Consider the following 22,366-nt stretch of genomic DNA (forward strand, 5'->3'; position numbering starts at 1 on the left):
AAAGAAAAAAGGCGGGAAAGAAACAGTCCAAGAAATAGGGGGGGAAAAAGGGGTAGGGGAGCGAGGGAAAACCCTCAGACACAGTCCAAAAACTCCCCTAATAATAATATGAAGTAAAGTACTTCCCTTGAAGCATGAAAAGCGGAGCCAAATCTCAGGAATCTTCCAGATCTTTCCAATATTTCACGGAGCTCTAGCTAGGAGACCTAACTGCAGCAGCGGAAAAAATGGAACTGAATGGCTGTTAGGGCGGGCGGACCATGAGGTCCTGGGGGGGCGGAGCCAAAAGTGTTACTTTAAGCTCTAGAATGTTCCGAGGCCTTCTGCGCAAGCGCAGATTAACCCATTAGTGTGATTTCACAGAGTCCACGAAGAAGAACTATGGCTTACTCTGGGCCCCAGTAAAGGAGCCCAGGCAGGGGTCCTTCTGGATGACATGCCAAGTCAATCCCTCTCTGGTTCTGTAGATTTCCATTTTGGTGCGGTTTTTTTTAAAAAAGGGAGTGCAAGTGGCTTTGGACTGGGATTCAAGAAGGCTACACAGCACCCTGAATTTTTAGGGGTGCGTAAGTTGGGAGGGTTCATTTATCTCTAGTAAAACCAATTCTCTTTGGAGGTGGTGAGCATCAGAATGCTGGAAGCATTTGGGGGGGGGGGAACTAGACAACCAATCTAGAGGCTCTTCAGAATCCTCTGGATTGTAAAGAGAAAAAACCTATCCATTCTAAAGGAAATCAACCCTGAGTGCTCACTGGAAGGACAGATCCTGAAGCTGAGGCTTTAATACTTTGGCTATCTCGCGAGAATAGAAGACACCCTGTAAAAGACCCAGATGTTAGGAAAGTGTGAAGGAAAGAGAAGGAGGCGGCAGAGTATGAGATGGTCGGACAGTGTCATAGAAGTGACCAACATGAATCCGACCCATCTCCAGGAGGCAGTGGAAGATAGGAGGGTCTGGCGTGCTCTGGTCCATGGGGTCACGAAGAATCGGACACAACTTAACGACTAAACAATACAACCAACAATCACATATACTTTGGTTTGGATCCCTGCATTGAGCAAGGGTTTGGACTCCTTGGCCTTATAGGTCTCTTCCAACTCAATTCTTCTAGGATTCTGTGCCCTTCTCCTATCTGGCCTGGGTTGTTTCCCAGAGGGTTGGTAACTGGGAAAGCTTCCTGTGAGCCTCTTCTCCCAACACCTCTGAGCTCCTTGGTGTTTCAGGGAGAACAAAGCAAGCAGGTGGAGATGCAAGGGAAAAAGCAGATGTCAGAATGAAATTCCAAAAGAAAGAAACCTTCCAGTTCACCCTTTGAAGAAAACCTTTCTTTCACAGTGTCTTTTGTTTCTAAGCATTTGAAATGAATTTGTCTTCCTTCGTGAGAGGAAACATTTTTGAACAGTTGTGGTTTTCTTTCTGGATTTTAGATGCAGATCGATGTGAGAAGTGCTATGAAGATCGGTATCCAAGCCAGGGACAGGATCACTGCCTCTTGAAAAGTGTGTCTTACTTGTCCTACAGAGAACCTTTGGGAGCAACTTTGGGGTGTTGTGCCTTTTCGTTATCTGGACTGACCGTTCTGGTGATGGGGGTCTTCCTTCACTCCCGGCACACTCCCCTTGTCAAGGCCAACAACTGGAAGCTCACCTGTGTCCTGCTCTCTTCTCTCTTCCTGGGCTTCCTCTGCCCCTTCCTCTTCATCGGCTGGCCTGGGAAGATCTCCTGCCTGCTGAGGCAAACCACCTTTGGCATCATCTTCACTGTGGCTGTTTCTTGTGTTTTGGCTAAAACCATCACGGTGGTTCTGGCCTTCATGGCCACCAAACCTGGAAGCAGGGCCAGGATGTGGGTGGGAAATAGGTTGGGAGTGTCCCTGGTGGTTCTCGGTTCACTTATTCAAAGTGGCATCTGCATCGTGTGGCTGGCGACCTCACCCCCTTTCCCAGAGTTTGACAGGATCTCTCAAGTGGACCAGATCATCGTGCAGTGCAATGAAGGCTCAGACAGGATGTTCTACCTTGTGTTGGGTTACATGGTCCTTCTGGCCATCACCAGCTTCATTGTGGCTTTCTTTGCCAGAAGATTGCCCGACAGTTTCAATGAAGCCAAACTGCTCACCTTCAGCATGTTGGTGTTTTGCAGTGTGTGGGTCTCCTTTGTGCCCACTTACTTGAGCACCAAAGGGAAATACATGGTGGCCGTGGAGATCTTCTCTATCTTGGCTTCCAACCTTGGTCTACTGGGCTGTATCTTCTTCCCAAAATGCTACATTATAATTCTGAGACCAGAACTCAACACCAGAGAGCAATTAGTAAGAAAAAAGTAAGGCTGACAGTGGTTTATTTGGGCTCTTTAGTTCCTTGACCTATTTCTTTTTTATACAGTCCTACAGTAGTTGTTAAAGAAAAGATACAAAGATTGGGACTGCATAGACGTTAGGAATGTCCTTCCCCCTCCAGTATGCGAGCCACAGACAACTCTTTTGCAGTGTGGCTGTCCAACTAGCATCTCGTCCTTCGTTTCTTCTTAAAAAAGGATGCAAGGCCATGGACATCCTTGGAGTCAATCCTTTTGGGGCTTGATAGGATAAAAGCAGGACTTTGAATTGTGCTGGGAAGCAGATGAACAACCAGCAGAGCTGTTGGCAGAGGTGATTATGTGGCCTTGTAACCAAGGCACGGTTATCTATTTGGCTGCCGTGGTTCTGAAGACTTTTCAGAGGCAGGCCCACCTGGTAAGAAGGGATCAAGTGCCAAAGAAAAGTAGCACTTTATAAGGAAGACTCAACAATCCTTATAGATCAGCCGCTCTGCGCATGAGAAACTAACTGCTTTGCCTAGATGTGAGAAATTGCAACCCATGTAACTAGTCCTCAAGGACCAACGAACGGCTGCATACTTTTGTTTCCTTTTTAGATCTGTATAAAAACTTGAACCCTGTTGATCTCAGGGTTTCTACTCTGCTGGGCACCTGAGTGTGCACTTATTTTATCTGAATAAACTTGTTGCCCTTCCCACCAAGAAACTGTCTGCTTATCATTATTGCTTGGCCTTAGCTTCATAGAATTAGCTGTGACACCATGGAGTGAGTTAGAGGAACTGAGCCAGGAGATCATTAAAAAGGCAAGTGTTTCTGTGCCAAAGTCAAAGTCCTGTTTCTGACCTCTAAAGGTCTAAATCATAGGTCAAAGAACAGGGGTAAATTACACCAAATTGAGTAAAAGTGAAAATCCTGGCGGTAATGAGCAGAGTGCTACCCCCTCCCTCCCTCCCACCCCCACCCTCTGCAGCCAAACATCAAATTGTAAGCCACCTCTCTCTGGTGCTTCCTTCATTGCAGCAAGGCACTTTTAAATCCTCTGTTCTTTCAGGAGATTGGAGATAAGCTTCCCTAACTGGTTACAGCTGGGGATTAGCCCCGGGCAATCAATCAGTCCGGGGCTTCTGAATGACTGCTTCCTCTAGAAATGACTGCAAACAAGCAGGAGGAGCGAGAGGATCAAGGAGCAAGCAAGGGGAAGGAGGGAAGAAAGGTGCGAGAGACTGAGGACTTCATCAAGCTTATTTAAATGTACAAAATGGAGGGAGTGTGGGTGGATGGATGGATGTGTGTTTGTGTGTGTGTGTGTGTGTGTGAGAGAGAGAGGCACTACTCAAAACTGTGAAAATGAACAGGCAGGGAAGCAAAAGAGAAACTGAATTAAGGCGGGGGAAGGGTGGTTTGTTTGTTTGTTTGTTTGTTTGTTTATTTATTTATCTCATATGCCGCCCACATTACCTGAAGATCTCTAGGCGGTTTACAACCTTTAAAATACAATAAAAAGGCAAAATAAAAGGGCAAAATAATTAAAATGCAGTTAAAAGCCTTTTGGAACAGGAAGGTTTTGACCTGGTGCCGAAATGTCATCAGCGTCGGCACCAGACGAATCTCAGTCATTGAGGGCATTCCATAGTCTGGGGGCAGCTGCCGAAAAGGCCCTTTCTCTACAAGCCCTCCCTCTTATCTCCTTAAGGCACTGCTCTTTCAAAAGAGCCCCCTGGTTAGATCTTAACTGCTGGGTAGGTTCATATGGAAGGAGTCGGTCCTTCAGGTATCCAGGGCCCAAGCCGTTTAGGGTTTGATATGTCAAAAGAAGCACTTTGAATTTGGCCCGGGCAGCAACTGGTAGCCAATGCAACTTAAACAGAATCAGCTTGATATGTTCCCTAGCGGCCCCACCACTCACCACCCGCGCAGCTCGATTCTGGATCAGCTGCAGTTGCCGGACCATCTTCAAAGGCAGGCCCACGTAGAGCGCATTGCAGTAAACTATGCGAGATGTTACCAGTGCCTGTGTAACTGTCATGAGACTCTGCTCGTCCAGGTAGGGCTGTAGCTGGTATAATTTCCGCAGCTGAAGGAAGGCGCCTCTGGAAAGTGCCACCTGGGCTTCCAGTGTTAGACCGGGGTCCGGGAGCACCCCCAAGCTGCAAACTCTGTCCCTTAGGGCAGTGGTCCCCAACCTTGGGCCTCCAGATGTTCTTGGACTTCAACTCCCAGAAATCCTGGCCAGCAGAGTTGCTGGTGAAGGCTTCTGGGAGTTGTAGTCCAAGAACATCTGGAGGCCCAAGATTGGGGACCACTACCTTAGGGGGAGTGTAACCCCATTCAGGGCAGGGAAATGGCCCTCCAACCTGTCCGGCGAAGCACTCACTAACAGCACTTCCATCATGTCTGGATTGAGTTTCAATTTATTAACCCTCATCCAGTCCATTATCAGGTGCAGACGCGATTTCAGCACAGAAACTACCTCACCTGGATTGGTGGGAAATGAGAGGTAGAGCTGAGTATCGTCAGCATATTGCTGACTTCTCAGCCCAAACATCCTGATGACCTTTCCCAGCGGTTTCATGTAGATGTTAAACAGCATGGGGGACAGTATTGAGCCCTGAGGAACCCCATGATATAAACGCCATGGGACAGAGCAACTGTCCCCCAGCACCAGCCTCTGGACACGGTCAACCAGGAAGGAGCGGAACCACCGTAAAGCAGTGCCCCCAACTCCCAACCCAGCCAGCCTATCCAGAAGAACACCATGGTTGATGGTGTCGAAAGCTGCTGAGAGGTCCAGGAGTATCAACAGGGTCACACTTCCCCTGTCTCTCTCCCGGCAAAGGTCATCGTACAGGGCGACCAAGGCAGTTTCCGTACCAAAACCAGGCCTGAAATCCGATTGAAATGGATCCAGAAAATCCGTTTCATTCAGCAGCGCCTGGAGTTGCCCAGCCACTGTCTAATGTGCTGTCTAGGTTTATCATTGCTTTCCTTCCAAGACGCAGGCATCTTTGAATTTCGTGGCTGCTGTCACCCTCTGCAGTGATCATGGAGCCCAAGAAAGTAAAATCTGTCACTGCCTCCATATCTTCCCCTTTCATTTGCCAGGAGGTGATGGGACCAGTGGCCATGATCTTCCTTTTTCTGATGTTGAGCTTCCGACCATTTTTTGCACTCTCCTCTTTCAACCTCTTTAAGAGCTTCTTTAAATCCTCCTCACTTTCTGCCATGCTTTGGAGTAGTCAATGAAGCAGAAGTAGATGTTTTTCTCGAACTCTCTGGCTTTCTCCATAATCCAGCACATGTTAGCAATTTGGTCTCTAGTTCCTCTGCCTCTTCGGAATCCAGCTTGTACTGTACTTCCGGGAGTTCTCGGTCCACATACTGCTGAAGCCTGCCTTGTAGGATTTTGAGCATAATCTTGCTAGCGTGTGAAATGAGTGCAATTGTGTGGTAGTTAGAGCATTCTTTGGCACTTCCCTTCTTTGGGATTGGGATGTAGACTGATCGTTTCCAATCCTCTGACCACTGTTGAGTTTTCCATTGATGATGATAAAAAAAGCACACTGGTCCTTTGATAATGGGCTGTGGCACCAGGGTGGGTGACATGACCTTTAGCCTGGTTTGTTCCTTTTTGCGCACCACACATAGAATGATAAAAGTGGTAGGGAAAGTCCCCCCACCCACCCAATTCTGTGTTGGCTGTCTCTAGCAAGCATGCCATTGCTAGCACCACTCTGGCAGTCACTGATGATGATTAAATCCTCTGCGAGGTAGCAAAAATTGAATGCAACTTGCTAGGCACGTTGGACACCTTACTACTCCCTATACCACACCATGGCTGGAGTGCAATGGGTTCCAGCCAAAATAGTGCACATCTTTATCAAATTTGGCGCATCCTGCTAGTTCGGTACACAGCCTTCCTTCCTTTCGAATCAAGGGGGTAATGTCGGCGTATATCAATTTTTGGGGGGATAAAAGGTAAAAAAGTTCCCTGACCCCTGGCCTAAATGGTTTGGGTCCGGGGACGGCATCGTGACTGCGCAGGGCGGAGAGAAGGAGGCAGGAATATGGTGGGCGCTTTTTCTGCACACTGGAGTAGATAGTTCCAAATTTCAAGTCTAATCCCAGGATAGTCCTGAGCTCCAGATACAAAACAATTCAAACATCTGCTCAGAGGAGAATTTTTTTAAATAACAGAATCGGATTTGAATGTTTCCCACTGTCGCCGTGTGGTTCAGAACCATATAGAGCACAAGGTTAGCAGCTCAGCATCCTCGTCTATTGCAAGGGGTTTCCGAAGAAGCTCCGAGACCACAGGTTGAGGTATTACAAGATCATTGGACTCGATTCCAGGGACGTTATGAGGCGAGGCCTTGTGACGCCCCAGGGACAGGTCAGACTATAATTGGGAGCCACCCCAGGTTCCATGCTGTCTCGGGACCAAGGAACAGACTTTATCCTCCATTGGGTACCACTTCTACTGAGTTGAGTCTCCATCCTTCAGACCAGGCAACCCTAATGGGACCTGCTTTCTCATGTTGGGGACTCCATTCGCCCCCCTTTTTTGGGTCCCGAAGGATCAAATCAAAGTTTTAAAGCATGGAGGATATGGTATCCTTTGTATATATGTTGCAACTTTACAAAGATACCATAGCTCATGAGCACAATAAACAACTATTTACTGATTAAGCTTCACTTCCGGTTTCCTTGCTCTGTAGCATTTCCTGTAGGACGAGACAACATCTAAGTCTGGACTTTGCATTCAGTAAATGTTATTGGAACTTATGCTCAACACGATGAGTCACTCTGTTTATTGAGCTTGGTTGTTTGTCCGAGACCCCCTTTGTCAAATCCCCCAGTTTCTTCTCATTTGCAATGGGAGACCCGTGAACCAGCATCTATAGGATCTCAAAAGGGTGTGATCCTGAGCTTTTGGATGGTATTTCATTCTCTATATGCTGGAACTAATAGTAGGATCCCAAATCATAGCAACATGTTTCCTCTGGTTTTCCCTGGCTGACCAGGGCCTTGGGGTTCAGGAAATCCTCTGCCCTACAATTAGCCCAACCATTATGTTTGACACCTGCTTCCTTTGCAAATTTTACAGGTCCCCTGGGCCCCTTAGCAGAAGTGAGCACAACAAGTTGTTCTCCTACCCTGCTAATATATAGTCTTGTCTCCCTCTTCTTGTGCGTAAATCCTGTGGAATTTTACAGCCTGTGGGCTCCACTTCAAGGCAATGCTTGGCTTGAAGAAACAGAGAATGAGTAGTTGATTCAGGGTGACACATTTTTCCGTGAAGCTTGATCAATAGAGCAAAGCAAGCTTGATTCAGCTTTTAGGTTGAAGTCTACATTTCGAACCTCTCTTTTGTCTTCAATGAGTTGTTTCTAAGGAAGGGCATTGAACTCACAAGCTTGGGAATTGTCGGTTAGGTGACAATGCAGGTCTGGCTTTCCAACTGGGGCCATTTTTTGCTGGCATTCAGGTTAGTCTTCTTCTTCCTCCTCCTCCTCCTTGTCTTTCCTCATACGTCCAACAAGAGTTTGAACACCCTCAGATATAGGAGAGAGCCAGATGTTCCATATACTCTCCCTTCCTCTAGAGAAGATGTTCTCATTGGAGAAACTGTGTCTGCTTTCTTTCCTGAAATGCCTTCACTCCAGTTTAAGGTGCGTCCAGAGACCTCACCAAGAGGAATGTAAGTACCTCTTTATTGTTTGAAGGGATTGTACTGTATCTGTGGTGGTGCAAAAGCACTCTGCCTAAATTATCTGGCTTTAGACTGAGTGCTTTTTCACCAACCCATGGGCTTTCAAAAAGTTGTTACTTAAAAGGATCAAAAGAATTGCACAGACTGGCTGGTGGATTCAATCTGGACCAAGAAAGAATGTCACTCAAGCAAGTGGCTAAGGGCTCCCCCAGGACTTTTCCTCCAATTGTGCACACCCTATAGTCTTCTGCATGAAGAAGCTGAAACATGATATCTATTGAAAGATCCCACCTCTACTTCCCCACCCCAGTTCTCTGTCCTTTTTTCAATACTGTCTGAAGCAGCCCAGGTTTGTTCCACTGTCCTACACTACCCACAAAAAACAGTGGAGTCTCCTAAGGACTAGAGACTTGTCCCCCAACCTTAATGAAAAACACGGAAATCCGAGCTGCTAATAGTGTAACAGGGACTCGGTGGCATATCTAAAATCTGGGCAAACCCATTCAACTAGACCATATCGTATCTCAAAGTTTTCATTCCTTTCTGGATATTTTTCATATTGTTACCCGCTAAAAAATTCCCCCATTCACATTGAGGGGATCCGAACAATATGATGGCATAGTCCACATTTCTGCAGAGGGGCACATTCACAGAATGATGTCTTGGACGGGTGCCGTGGACTCTTTACCAATAGAAATTTAGTATTCTCAAGAACACTTTTAATTAGGTGTGCATTTACCCCAGATGCGATACTGGGTGTTGTTGGTCACTTGGCAGAATGTTTGAGATCAACCACTAGAGTGATCAAAGCAGAGTGAATGGGTTTGTGATCAGTGAAGTGACCTAAGGTTTCCTCATGTTTGTTGTCACCCAATAATTCAGATGGAGAAAGACGCCCAAATTGGATATGTTTGCAAGTTCATCAATCAGAATGTTATAGCAGTTCCTTTCCTTTCTTTCTCTGATGTCACGATGTAAGAGCCTGTGAAACTGTCATTCTAGCATCATCCCTAAAAACTACCAGCACGTCCTGGCCTTTCTGTTTGCCATTCATGAGATCAACAAGGACAACAAGCTGTTGCCAAATACCACACTGGGATCTGTTGTTGCTGATGATTTTTTCAGTGCATGGAGAGCTTGTAAGGCCACCCTCGATCTGCTTTTCCGATCACAGGGGAATGTGTTGAACTACTCGTGTGAGAAGGGGGCAAGGCTCCTGGCCGTCATCGGTGCCTTAACCTCCCCCAGCTCCATCCAGATGGCCAACGTCTTAAGCACCTACAAAGTGCCACAGGTATGTGGGTTTCATGTGCGGGCAGAGAGAAAGCCTTTAAGAAGGAGACGATGGGAGATTGTACTTGAAGAGGTGGTTGGTTATGCTTGGATCAGAAAGGGTGCCCCATTTGCAAATGAGAGAGAGAGAAAGAGAGAGCTGCTCTTGTGTTGATACTCATCATCGGCTCCCTGTGTGTTTTGACTATAGATTGCACACAGAAAGGGATCTACTCCCCGGTAGAGGTGCTGCCAACTCAGCCTTGCTAGGGACTGCTTGGGATCAGCTGCCAAGGGCCCACGTTCTCTATAGCTTTGAATAACCTTTGAACTGCAGAGCTGGAAGGCACCCGATGGATCCTCAAGTCCAGCCTCTTTCCGGGAAGCCCAATGGGGAATAGACCTCCCAACCTCTGGCTTCAGAGACAGAGATCTCAACCACTGAGCAATCCAGCACTTCTCGAGACGTCCTTCACATGAGCACTTAGAATTCGAGAGTTTAGCTTTTTAGAAGTAAACTATAGACATGGCTTTTTAGGCAGTCTTTCCCTCCTGCTGTTTTCTTTTTAATATCTGCATTTTTATATCTTGGATTTTTGTATGTTATTGGTTTTATTGTTTTTAAATTTTGTTATGCCGCCCAGAGTAGACTGTCTGTCTTGATGGGTGGGGTATAAATCTAATAAAATAAATAAAATATATAAATAAAATAGAAAATCAATCATGTGGTTTTTCCACCATCTTCTTTTCAAGCTTCTCTGCAAAAGCCTTTCACATGACCAATCATTCTTCCTGAAATCATACATTTGGTTTTTCATATGGTGGCATACAGGAAAGTGATGTATTCGAAGTCAGAGCCTAGGTCCACCCAGTTATAGAGAATAGCACTGGCCCTCTCTGAGGTTCTGACAAGGAGATGCGGGTGTTTAAAAATCATATGGAGATGGGAGAGCGTATATCTTCACTGCCGGGCTGTTAGGGCTGTGGGTGTGCACAACAGGTGCTCCTCATAAAGCATAAAGTATTGTGTGTGAGGGAAAAGACGTTCCCTCTATCCACACTATCCATCCCCTCCATAATTTTTTACATCTCAGTCATGACTACCTGGCAAGTAATTAGCCTTCTTCACTACCGCCGCACACTGGGTTGACACTTTTCTTGAGCTGTCCACCAGCACACCAAGCTCTCTTTCAAGATCCGTCACAGACTGCTCAGAACCCATTAGCTAAAGTTTCAAATTTTTTGCCCCAATGTGCGTTACTTTACAAGTTCTTATATTGCAATGCATTTGCCAGTTTGCTGCCTATTCTCCCAGTCTGGAGAGATCCTTCTGGAGCTCTTCACAATCCCTCCTGATCTTCACCACGCGGAAAAGTTTTCTGTCATCTGCAAATGTGGCCACCAGCACGTGAATGATGACCCAATGATTTGTCATTTCTCGGACACAAATAATTTTTGTTATTCCCCTCTTGCTCTAGCTTTCCTACGGCTCTTTTGACCCTGTCTTGAGTGACCAAACCCATTTCCCCTTTTTCTTCCGGATGATTCCAAATGAAGAACCTCAGTACGATGGGATTGTTGAGCTGCTCAAATATTTTGGGTGGAACTGGATTGGCCTCCTTCTATCCAGTGATGGCACTGGGGAAGCGTTTCTCCGAACCCTGAGGCCAAGGCTCTTGCAGAACAACATCTGTGTTGCAGTGACTGAATTCCTTCCGATGGTGACAACTCACATTTCGAACGAGACAATTAATACACTCCTGGGTCTCCTGTTCTCTGCACTCCCATTGCACCCACTCAATGTATGGCTCGTCCATGGAGATGGCCAATCTATGGACGGTTTACGAATAGTTCTATTCAGCTTGGAAATTGACCAGAATAGGCCAATGGAAAAAGTTTGGATTATAACAGCCCAGTGGGATTTCACCAGTGTTCTCCCTTCGGATCCATTCCCAGCAAAGTCCCTCAATGGCACCTTGTCCTTCTCTCTTCACTCCAATGTGGTGCCAGGATTTCAAGACTTTCTTGAGAGTTTGAACCCCTCTAAGACAAACGTTGTCTACTTCAAACTATTCTGGCAAACTGCATTCCTGTGCTCACTTCCAGCGTATGACTTGCCTTTTCTAAGTAAATGCACTGGGGAAGAGAGTCTTGGGCGCCTCCCTCGGTCTGTGTTTGAGCTGAAAATGTCTGGGCAGAGCTACAGTATCTACAATGCGGTCTACGCTGTGGCACATGCTCTTCACACCATGTCCTCACCCACAGCAAAACAGAGAGCCATGAGGACTAGAGACAGAGAGGGTCGTTTGGCTGGTCAACCTTGGCAGGTAAGATAGGCTTCCTCCAGGCTGCAGACAAAGAGTAAGGAGCTTCCTTGTGCACAGATAGAGAAATTTTGTATAATATACCTTGAAGAAATAGTAGCGGCAAGTAATGAGAGTTCTAGCATTTATCCCACAATTTAACTCCCTATTTCTTCCAGAACATGGTGAAGTGGCACCACGTTGTCTTTCTGAGGATTATTTGGTTAAAGAACATTTAAAGAGGCTTTTCCACACATGGTAGAATTCTATTTTTCAATGAGGCCTGAGGATTTAAGAAGTGGTAAAAACATGTTGACTCTTCTGTCCAGGGCCCCTCTGTTAGGGGAAAGGTGGAGTATTAAATAAAAATAAAATATAGTTGATGAGATGAAATACTAGGTCCACTGACACAGACCTGTGATAGAATTCGACAGACTGAGAAATCCTGCACTTTCTGTGGCCCTAATAATGTTCTAACTCTCATATGGACTTCATGGAAGCATTTATAGCCAACATTGACTTTTGGGTCACTACTAAGGATCTATGGTTTGTACCAAATTCTGGATAGTGGGTAGACTGGTACACTGGGATTGTGGAGACGAGTGTTCAAATTCCACTCTGGAGCTGTGGAACAGGTAAAACCATTGGGTTGTTGTCCTGGCAAAACCACTTCTTAGACATCTCCCTTACCTTGGAAGCCTTCTGATGTTCTGACTTGATGGTCCGTATCTAACTGAAGATACAGGAGACCAGAGCAGAACTATCCCATTATTGTGGTTTGTCTTTTCCATTTTGGTGTTGCTGCAATCTTCCTTCAATTCCAAGACATTAATTCATGTCAGGGGAGGTGATGTGTAACCCCCTGGATGTCACTGAACAGTGCTTGTCATGAGAATTGAAAACCAGGCATTCCTCTAAAGGTAGTGTAAATGGCAGTCCTCATCCTCCCCAATTTCCCCTCACCGTCACCCAGTCATGTAGGTTGGGTTGAGAGATGGTTACAGCTATGAATGAGGTCAACTGTTGAGTTTCCTGGTTGAGATTGGATTTGAGCCCAGGGTCTCCAGGTCATCCAACACATGTCCTGCTGACGACTGTAACTTCAGGGTATCTCCTTAGCTCTATACTGTAGCTCAAACATCCTTGTTCTACTCCCGGGTCTTGAGCACAACTTGAATGCTGTCCATTTCAAAGATGGTACTTTGGCAGTGGAACCTCTTGGCTCAATGGATTTTCTGTGGAAGAAATCCAGCCCGGAGGTGGCAGTTGAGTCCTTTCCATGCAACAGAACATTCTTGTTCCACACATCTGGCTGCTTCTTCCTTCCGAAAAGACACACTCGTGGGACTTCACATTGATTAATATTAATAGAGTCATTAAAACATTTTTTATTGATGAAAAGTTATATTTACTGAAATTCCAGAAAGATAATTTCAACCCTTTCTCTTACCATGTGCACTAGAAGCAGCTCTTTCTCTCCCTAAATGTAGCTTCACTTTTTCCTGAGAAACGTCCGCTTCAACAACAGTGCTGGGGATGAAATCTTTTTCAACAAGAACGGGGACCTGGAATTTGGGTATGACGTCAACAACTTGGTGACCTTCCCCAATCGGTCCTTCCGGAGAGTGCGTGTTGGTTGGATCGATCCTCATGGTCCTGATGGAAAGAGGTTCACCATGGATGAAGGTGCCGTTGTGTGGAATCCCAAGTTCAATCAGGTGTCCATTCCTTTGTGAAAGGCTTCAAGCCACCAGATCCTCTCTGATGTTTAGAAATGAGCCCGATGATTTAAGCATTACCTCACTGGGTTTGAGATGAAGAGGTTGCACTGAGATCTCATGAGAAGGGATAGATGTCCAGAGTTCTTGGCCATGAGGAGGGCTCACCCGTAGGGGCTCCATATCATATTTGATGGGGCTTGGAAAGGCAAGAAGGGGCAATGGAAATGAGGAATGAATACCTGGGGAAAATTGGAATTGGGTTCCATTTTAAAGACGTGTGCTCTTAGGTCTTTAATGGAACTTCTTTAGGGGATTTGGACAAGCATTGGTCAATTTTGGTTCAAGTAAGGTTCCTGCATCGATAAGGGAGAGAGACTTGATGGGCTAATGGTTCCCTTCCAACACCATTATTCTATGTACTCAGATACACACAGACATGGCCTCACAAATCTCTCCTTCTCCCTCTCTTTCTTCAGAATTCAAATTTCCCTTTCTTTTTGTCTTTGTCCCATGGTGCTTGCTGCCATTTATGATCAGGGAGATTATTTTTTTCCTGTTCACCCACACCTGAAAAAGAAATTGGCAGTCTCAGATGGAAGCACCCTGCAATTGTCATCGTGAATTTGTGGAAATCAGCCTATTTCTCTTAACCTCTCTCTTTTCCGCTTGCATGTCCTCGTAGACAGTTCCTCGTGCCGCCTGTGTGGAGAGCTGCCAGCCCGGTTACAGCAAGATTGTCCAGCAGGGGAAGCCAGTCTGTTGTTACCAATGCGTGCGGTGCCCAGAAGGCAGAATTTCCATCCATGCTGGTAATTGGAAAAGGAGGCAGGTTCAATGAGGACAGAATGAGACGGGGTCCCTGCTTATTAATATTTCTCACATACAAACCCTTTTTCACTAAGATGGTTGCAAGGAGGGATGTCCAGAGATCTATGGCTCAACCCTGAGTGCTCACTGGAAGGACAGATCCTGAAGCTGAGGCTTTAATACTTTGGCCATCTCGTGAAAAGAGAAGACTTCCTGGAAAAGACCCTGATGTGAGGAAAGTGTGAAGGAAAGAAAAGGAGGCAGCAGAGGATGAGATGGTTGGACAGTGTCATCAAAACTACCAACATGAATCCGACCCAACTCCGGGAGGCAGTGGAAGACAGGAGGGCCTGGCGTGCTCAGGTCCATGGGGTCACGAGGAGTCGGACTAAACAACTAAAGAACAACAACAACACAACCAATGGTCATGTATACTTTGGTTTGGATCCCTGCATTGAGCAGGGGTTTGGACTCATTGGCCTTCTAGGTCTCTTCCAACTCAATTCTTCTAGGATTCTGTGCCCTTCTCCTACCTGGCCTGGGTTGTTTCCCGGAGGGTTAGTAACTGGGAAAGCTTCCTGTGAGCCTTTTCTCCCAACATGCTCCTTGGTGCTTCAGGGAAAACAAAGCAAGCAGGTGGAGATGCAAGGGAATACGTAGATGTCGGAATGCAAATCCAAAAGAAAGAAACCTTCCAGTTCACCCTTTGAAGATAACCTTTGTTTCAAAGTGTCTTTTGTTCCTAAGCATTTGAAATAAATTTGCCTTCCTTTGCAAGAGGAAACCTTTTTGAACAGTTGTGGTTTTCTTTCTGGATTTTAGATGCAGATCGATGTGAGAAGTGCAACGAAGATCGGTATCCAAGCCAGGGACAGGATCACTGCCTCTTGAAAAGTGTGTCTTACTTGTCCTACAGAGAACCTTTGGGAGTAACTTTGGGGTGTTGTGCCTTTTTGTTATCTGGACTGACCGTTCTGGTGATGGGGGTCTTCCTTCACTCCCGGCACACTCCCCTTGTCAAGGCCAACAACTGGAACTTAACCTGTGTCCTGCTCTCCTCTCTCTTCCTGGGCTTCCTCTGCCCCTTCCTCTTCATTGGATGGCCTGGGAAGATCTCCTGCCTTCTGAGGCAAGCCGTCTTTGGCATCATCTTCACTGTGGCTGTTTCTTGTGTTTTGGCTAAAACCGTCACGGTGGTTCTGGCCTTCATGGCCACCAAACCGGGAAGCAGGGCCAGGATGTGGGTGGGAAATAGGTTGGGAGTGTCCCTGGTGGTTCTCGGTTCACTTATTCAAAGTGGCATCTGCATTGTGTGGCTGGCGACCTCACCCCCTTTCCCAGAGTTTGACAGGAACTCTCAAGTGGACCAGATCATCGTGCAGTGCAATGAAGGCTCAGACAGGATGTTCTACCTTGTCTTGGGTTACATGGTCCTTCTGGCCATCACCAGCTTCATTGTGGCTTTCTTTGCCAGAAGGTTGCCCGATAGTTTCAATGAAGCCAAGCTGCTCACCTTCAGCATGTTGGTGTTTTGCAGTGTGTGGGTCTCCTTTGTGCCCACCTACTTGAGCACCAAAGGGAAATACATGGTGGCTGTGGAGATCTTCTCCATCTTGGCTTCCAACCTTGGTCTACTGGGCTGTATCTTCTTCCCCAAATGCTACATTATAATTCTGAGACCAGAACTCAACACCAGAGAGCAATTAATAAGAAAAAAGTAAGGCAGACAGTGGTTTATTTGGGCTCTTTAGTTCCTCGACCTATTTCTTTTTCATACAGTCGTACAGTAGTTGTTAAAGAAAAGATACAAAGATTGAGACTGCATAGACATTAGGAATGTCCTTCCCCCTCCAGTATGCGAGCCACAGATAACTCTTTTGCAGTGTGGCTGTCCAACTAGCATCTCATCCTTCGTTTCTTCTTAAAAAAGGATGCAAGGCCACGGACATCCTTGGAGTCAATCCTTTTGGGGCTTGATAGGATAAAAGCAGGACTTTGAATTGTGCTGGGAAGCAGATGAACAACCAGCAGAGCTGTTGGCAGAGGTGATTATGTGGCCTTGTAACCAAGGCCCGGTTATCTATTTGGCTGCCTTGGTTCTGAACACTTTTCAGAGGCAGGCCCACCTGGTAAGAAGGGATCAAGTGCCAAAGAAAAGTAGCACTTTATAAGGAAGACTCAACAATCCTTACAGATCAGCCGCTCTGCGCATGAGAAACTAACTGCTTTGTTGAGATGTGAGAAATTGCAACCCATGCAACTAGTCCTCAAGGACCAACGAACGGCTGCATACTTTTGTTTCCTTTTTAGAACTGTATAAAAACTTGAACCCTGTTGATCTCAGGGTTTCTACTCTGCTGGGCACCTGAGTGTGCACTTATTTTATCTGAATAAACTTGTTGCCCTTCCCACCAAGAAACTGTCCGCTTATCATTATTGCTTGGGCCTTAGCTTCATAGATTTAGCTGTGACACCATGGAGTGAGTTAGAGGAACTGAGCCAGGAGATCATTAAAAAGGCAAGTGTTTCTGTGCCAAAGTCAAAGTCCTGGTTCTGTCCTCTAAAGGTCTAAATCATAGGTCAGAAAATAGGGGTAAATTACCCCAAATTGAGTAAAAGTGAAAATCCTGGTGGTAATGAGCAGACTGCTACCCCCCTCCCTCCCTTCCACCCCCACCCTCTGCAGCCAAACATCAAATTGTAAGCCACCTCTCTCTGGTACTTCCTTCATTGCAGCAGGGCACTTCTAAATCCTCTGTTCTTTCAGGAGATCGGAGATAAGCTACCCTAACTGGTTACAGCTGGGGATTAGCCCCGGGCAATCAATCAGTCCGGGGCTTCTGAATGACTGCTTCCTCTAGAAATGACTGCAAACAAGCAGGAGGAGCGAGAGGATCAAGGAGCAAGCACGGGAAAGGAAGGTAGAAAGGTGCGAGAGACTGAGGACTTCATCAAGCTTATTTAAATGTACAAAATGGAGGGAGGGAGGAAATGAAGGGAGGGAGGAAATGGAGGGAGGTGGATGGATGGATGGATGGATGGATGTGTGTTTGTATGTGTGTGTGTGTGAGAGAGAGAGAGAGAGAGAGACTACTCAAAACTGAAAATGAACAGGCAGGCAAGCAAAAGAGAAACTGAATTAAGGCGGGGGAAGGGTGGTTTGTTTGTTTGTTTGTTTGTTTGTTTGTTTGTTTGTTTATTTATTTATTTATTTATTTATTTATTTATTTATTTATTTATTTAGCTTATATGCTGCCCACATTACCCGAAGATCTCTGGGCGGTTTACAAGATTTAAAATACAATAAAAAGGGAAACTAAAAAGGCAAAATAATTAAAATGCAGTTAAAAGCCTTTTGGAACAGGAAGGTTTTGACCTGGTGCCGAAATGTCATCAGCGTCGGCACCAGACGAATCTCAGTCATTGAGGGCATTCCATAGTCTGGGGGCAGCTGCCGAAAAGGCCCTTTCTCTACAAGCCCTCCCTCTTATCTCCTTAAGACACTGCTCTTTCAAAAGAGCCCCCTGGTTAGATCTTAACTGCTGGGTAGGTTCATATGGAAGGAGTCGGTCCTTCAGGTATCCAGGGCCCAAGCCGTTTAGGGTTTGATATGTCAAAAGAAGCACTATGAATTTGGCCTGTGCAGCAACTGGTAGCCAATGTAACTTAAACAGAATCAGCTTGATATGTTCCCTAGCGGCCCCACCACTCACCACCCGCGCAGTTCGATTCTGGATCAGCTGCAGTCGCCGGACCATCTTCAAAGGCAGCCCCACGTAGAGCGCATTGCAGTAATCTATGCGAGATGTTACCAGTGCCTGTGTAACTGTCATGAGACTCTGCTCGTCCAGGTAGGGCTGTAGCTGGTATAATTTCCGCAGCTGAAGGAAGGCGCCTCTGGCCACCGAGTCCACCTGGGCTTCCAGAGTTAGACTGGGGTCCAGGAGCACCCTCAGGGGGAGTGTAACCACATTCAGGGCAGGGAAATGGCCCTCCAACCTGTTCGGCGAAGCACTCACTAACAGCACTTCTGTCTTGTCTGGATTGAGTCTCAATGTATTAACCCTCATCCAGTCCATTATCAGGTCCAGACACGAGTTCAGCACAGAAACCGCCTCACCAGGATTGGTGGGAAACGAGAGGTAGAGCTGAGTATCATCAGCATATTGCTGATTCCTCAGCCCAAACCTCCTGATGACCTCTCCCAGTGGTTTCATGTAGATGTTAAACAGAATGGGGGACAGTATTGAGCCCTGAGGAACCCCATGACATAAACGCCATGGGGCAGAGCAACTATCTCCCAGCACCACCCACTGGACACGGTCAGCCAGGAAGGAGCGGAACCACCGTAAAGCAGTGCCCCCAACTCCCAACCCAGCCAGCCTATCCAGAAGAACACCATGGTCGATGGTGTCAAAAGCCGCTGAGAGGTCCAGGAGTATCAACAGGGTCACACTCCCCCTGTCTCTCTCCCGGCAAAGGTCATCGTACAGGGCGAACAAGGCAGTTTCCGTACCAAAACCAGGCCTGAAACCCGATTGAAATGGATCCAGAAAATCCGTTTCATTCAGCAGCACCTGGAGTTGCCAAGCCACTGTCTAAGGTGCTGTCTAGGTTTATCATTGCTTTCCTCCAAGAAGCAGGCATCTTTGAATTTTGTGGCTGCCGTCACCCTCTGCAGTGATCATGGAGCCCAAGAAAATAAAATCTGTCACTGCCTCCATATCTTCCCCTTCCATTTGCCAGGAGGTGATGGGACCAGTGGCCATGATCTTCCTTTTTTTGATGTTGAGCTTCCGACCATTTTTTGCACTGTCCTCTTTTACCCTCTTTAAGAGCTTCTTTAAATCCTCCTCACTTTCTGCCATGCTTTTGAGTAGTCAATGAAGCAGTAGTAGATGTTTTTCTTGAACTCTCTGGCTTTCTCCATAACCCAGTGCATGTTAGCAATTTGGTCTCTAGTTCCTCTGCCCCTTCGAAATGCAGCTTGTACTGTACTTCTGGGAGTTCTTGGTCCACATACTGCTGAAGCCTGCCTTGTAGGATTTTGAGCATAAATTTGCTAGCATGTGAAATGAGTGCAATTGTGTGGTAGTTAGAGCATTCTTCGGCACTTCCTTTCTTTGGGATTGGGATGTAGACTGATCTTTTCCAATCCTCTGACCACTGTTGAGTTTTCCATTGATGATGATTAAAAAAGCCCCCTGGTCCTTTGATAATGGGCTGCGGCACCAGGGTAGGTGACATGACCTTTAGCCTGGTTTGTTCCTTTTTGCACACCGCACATAGAATGATTAAAGTGGTAAGGAATCTCCCCCCCCCCAATTCTGTGTTGGCTGTCTCTAGCAAGCATGTCATTGCTAGCACCACTCTGGCAGTCACTGATGATGATTAAATCCTCTGCGAGCTAGCAAAAATTGAATGCAACTTGCTAGGCACGTTGGACACCTTACTACTCCCTATACCACACCATGGCTGGAGTGCAATGGGTTCCAGCCAAAATAGTGCACATCTTTATCAAATTTGGCGCATCCTGCTAGTTCGGTACACAGCCTGTGTAGATTCAATAATATTTTTAAATCAAATAATGTATGATTTCCTTCCATTCGAATCAAGTGGGTAATGTCGGCGTATATCAATTTTTGGGGGGTAAAAGGTAAAAAAGTTCCCTGACCCCTGGCCTAAATGCTTTGGGTCCGGGGACAGCATCATGACTGCGCAGGGCGGAGAGAAGGAGGCAGGAATATGGTGGGCGCTTTTTCTGCACGCTGGAGTAGATAGTTCCAGATTTCAAGTCTAATCCCAGGCTAGTCCTGAGCTCCAGATACAAAACAATTCAAACATCTGCTTAGAGGAGAATTTTTTTAAATAATAGAATCAGGTTTGAATGTTTCCCACTGTCGCCGTGTGGTTCAGAACCACATAGAGCAGAAGGTTAGCAGCTCAGCATCCTCGTCTACTGCAAGGGGTTTTCGAAGAAGCTCCGAGACCACAGGTTGAGGTATTACAAGATCATTGGACTCGATTCCAGGGATGTTATGAGGCGAGGCCTTGTGACGCCCCAGGGACAGGTCAGACTATAATTGGGAGCCACCCCAGGTTCCATGCTGTCTCGGGACCAAGGAACAGACTTTATCCTCCATTGGGTACCACTTCTACCGAGTTGAGTCTCCATCCTTCAGACCAGGCAACCCTAATGGGACCTGCTTTCTCATGTTGGGGACTCCATTCGCTCCCCTTTTTTTGGTCCCGAAGGATCAAATCAAAGTTTTAAAGCATGGAGGATAGGGTATCCTTTGTATATATGTTGCAACTTTACAAAGATACCATCGCTCATGAGCACAATAAACAACTATTTACTGATTAAGCTTCACTTCCAGTTTCCTTGCTCTGTAGCATTTCCTGTAGGACGAGACAACATCTAAGTCTGGACTTTGCATTCAGTAAATGTAATTGGAACTTATGCTCAACACCATGAGTCCCTCAGTTTATTGAGCTTGGTTGGTTGCCCGAGACCCCCTTTGTCAAAACCCCCAGTTTCTTCTCATTTGCAATGGGAGACCCATGAACCAGCATGTCTAGGATCTCAAAAGGGTGTGATCCTGAGCTTTTGGATGGTATTTCATTCTCTCTATGCTGGAACTGATAGTAGGATCCCAAATCCTAGCAACATGTTTCCTCTGGTTTCCCCTGGCTGACCAGGGCCTTGGGGTTGAGGAAATCCTCTGCCCTACAATTAGTCTGGCCATTCTGTTTGACACCTGCTTCCTTTGCAAAATTTACAGGCCCCCTGGGCCCCTTAGCAGAAGTGAGCACAACAAGTTGTTCTCCTAACCTGCTAATATATAGTCTTGTCTCCCTCTTCTTGTGCATAAACCCTGTGGAATTTTACAGCCCGTGGGCTCCACTTCAAGGCAATGCTTGGCTTGAAGAAATAGAGAATGAGTAGTTGATTCAGGGTGACACATTTTTCCATGAAGCTTGATTAATAGAGAAAAGCAAGCTTGATTCAGCTTTTAGGTTGAAGTCTTCATTTTGAACCTCTCTTTTGTCTTCAATGAGTTGTTTCTAAGGAAGGGCATTGAACTCACAAGCTTGGGAATTGTCAGTTAGGTGACAATGCAGGTCTGGCTTTCCAAATGCAGTCATTTTTTGCTGCCCTGCAGGTTAGTCTTCTTCTTCTTCTTCCTCCTCCTCCTTGTCTTTCCTCATACGTCCAACAAGAGTTTGAACACCCTCAGATATAGGAGAGAGCCAGATGTTCCATATACTCTCCCTTCTTCTAGAGAAGATGTTCTCATTGGAGAAACTGTGTCTGTTTTCTTTCCTGAAATGCCTTCACTCCAGTTTAAGGTGCGTCCAGAAACCTCACCAAGAGGAATGTAAGTACCTCTTTATTGTTTCAAGGGATTGTACTGGATCTGTGGTGGTGCAAAAGCACTCTGCCTAAATTATCTGGCTTTAGACTGAGTGCTTTTTCACCCATCTATGGGCCTTCAAAGAGTTGCTACTTAAAAGGACCAAAAGAATTACACAGACTGGCTGGTTGATTCAATCTGGACCAAGAAAGAATGTCACTCAAGCAAGTGGCTAAGTGCTCCCCCAGAACTTTTCCTCCAATTGTGCACACCCTATAGTCTTCTGCACGAAGAAGCCCAAACATACTATCCATTGAAAGATCCCACCTCTGCTTCCACACCCCAGCTCTCTGTCCTTGTTTCAATACTGTCTGAAGCAGCCCAGGTTTGTTCCACTGTCCTACACTACCCACAAAAAGCAGTGGAGTCTCCTAAGGACTAGAGACTTGTCCCCCAACCTTAATGAAAAACACGGAAATCCGAACTGCTAATAGTGTAACAGGGACTCGGTGGCATATCTAAAATCTGGGCAAACCCATTCAACTAGACCATATTGTATCTCAAAGTTTTCATTCCTTTCTGGATATTTTTCATATTGTTACCCGCTAAAAAATTCCCCCATTCACATTGAGGGGATCCGAACAATATGATGGCATAGCCCACATTTCTGCAGAGGGTCACATTCACAGCATGATGTCTTGGACGGGTGCCGTGTATTCTTTACCAACAGAAATTTAGTATTCTCCAGAACACTTTCATTAGGTGTGAATGTTCCCCAGAGGCGATACTAGGAGTTGTTGGTCACTTAGCAGAATGTTTGAGATCAACCACGAGAGTGATCAAAGCAGAGTGAATGCGTTTGTGATCAGTGAAGT

General features: G+C 46.2%; 2 protein-coding genes across 2 annotated transcripts; both read left to right on the top strand.

The window, feature by feature from the left end:
• The first annotated feature begins 1,361 nt into the window (after positions 1-1,361).
• Positions 1,362-2,329, top strand: LOC144583853 (vomeronasal type-2 receptor 26-like). The gene has a single exon (XM_078378778.1). It carries the CDS (start codon positions 1,362-1,364, stop codon positions 2,325-2,327), a length of 966 nt encoding a protein of 321 aa, XP_078234904.1. The 3' UTR covers positions 2,328-2,329.
• A 3,931-nt stretch (positions 2,330-6,260) lies between these two features.
• LOC144583854 (vomeronasal type-2 receptor 26-like) lies at positions 6,261-16,645 on the top strand. The gene is made up of 6 exons (XM_078378779.1): positions 6,261-6,295; positions 9,033-9,324; positions 10,781-11,023; positions 13,096-13,323; positions 14,009-14,135; positions 14,956-16,645. Exons 1-6 carry the CDS (start codon positions 6,261-6,263, stop codon positions 15,852-15,854), a joined length of 1,824 nt encoding a protein of 607 aa, XP_078234905.1. The 3' UTR covers positions 15,855-16,645.
• The last annotated feature ends 5,721 nt before the right edge of the window (positions 16,646-22,366 follow it).

This window comes from Pogona vitticeps, chromosome 6 (assembly GCF_051106095.1).
Source record: "Pogona vitticeps strain Pit_001003342236 chromosome 6, PviZW2.1, whole genome shotgun sequence".
In the NCBI taxonomy this organism is placed as follows: Eukaryota; Metazoa; Chordata; class Lepidosauria; order Squamata; family Agamidae; genus Pogona; species Pogona vitticeps.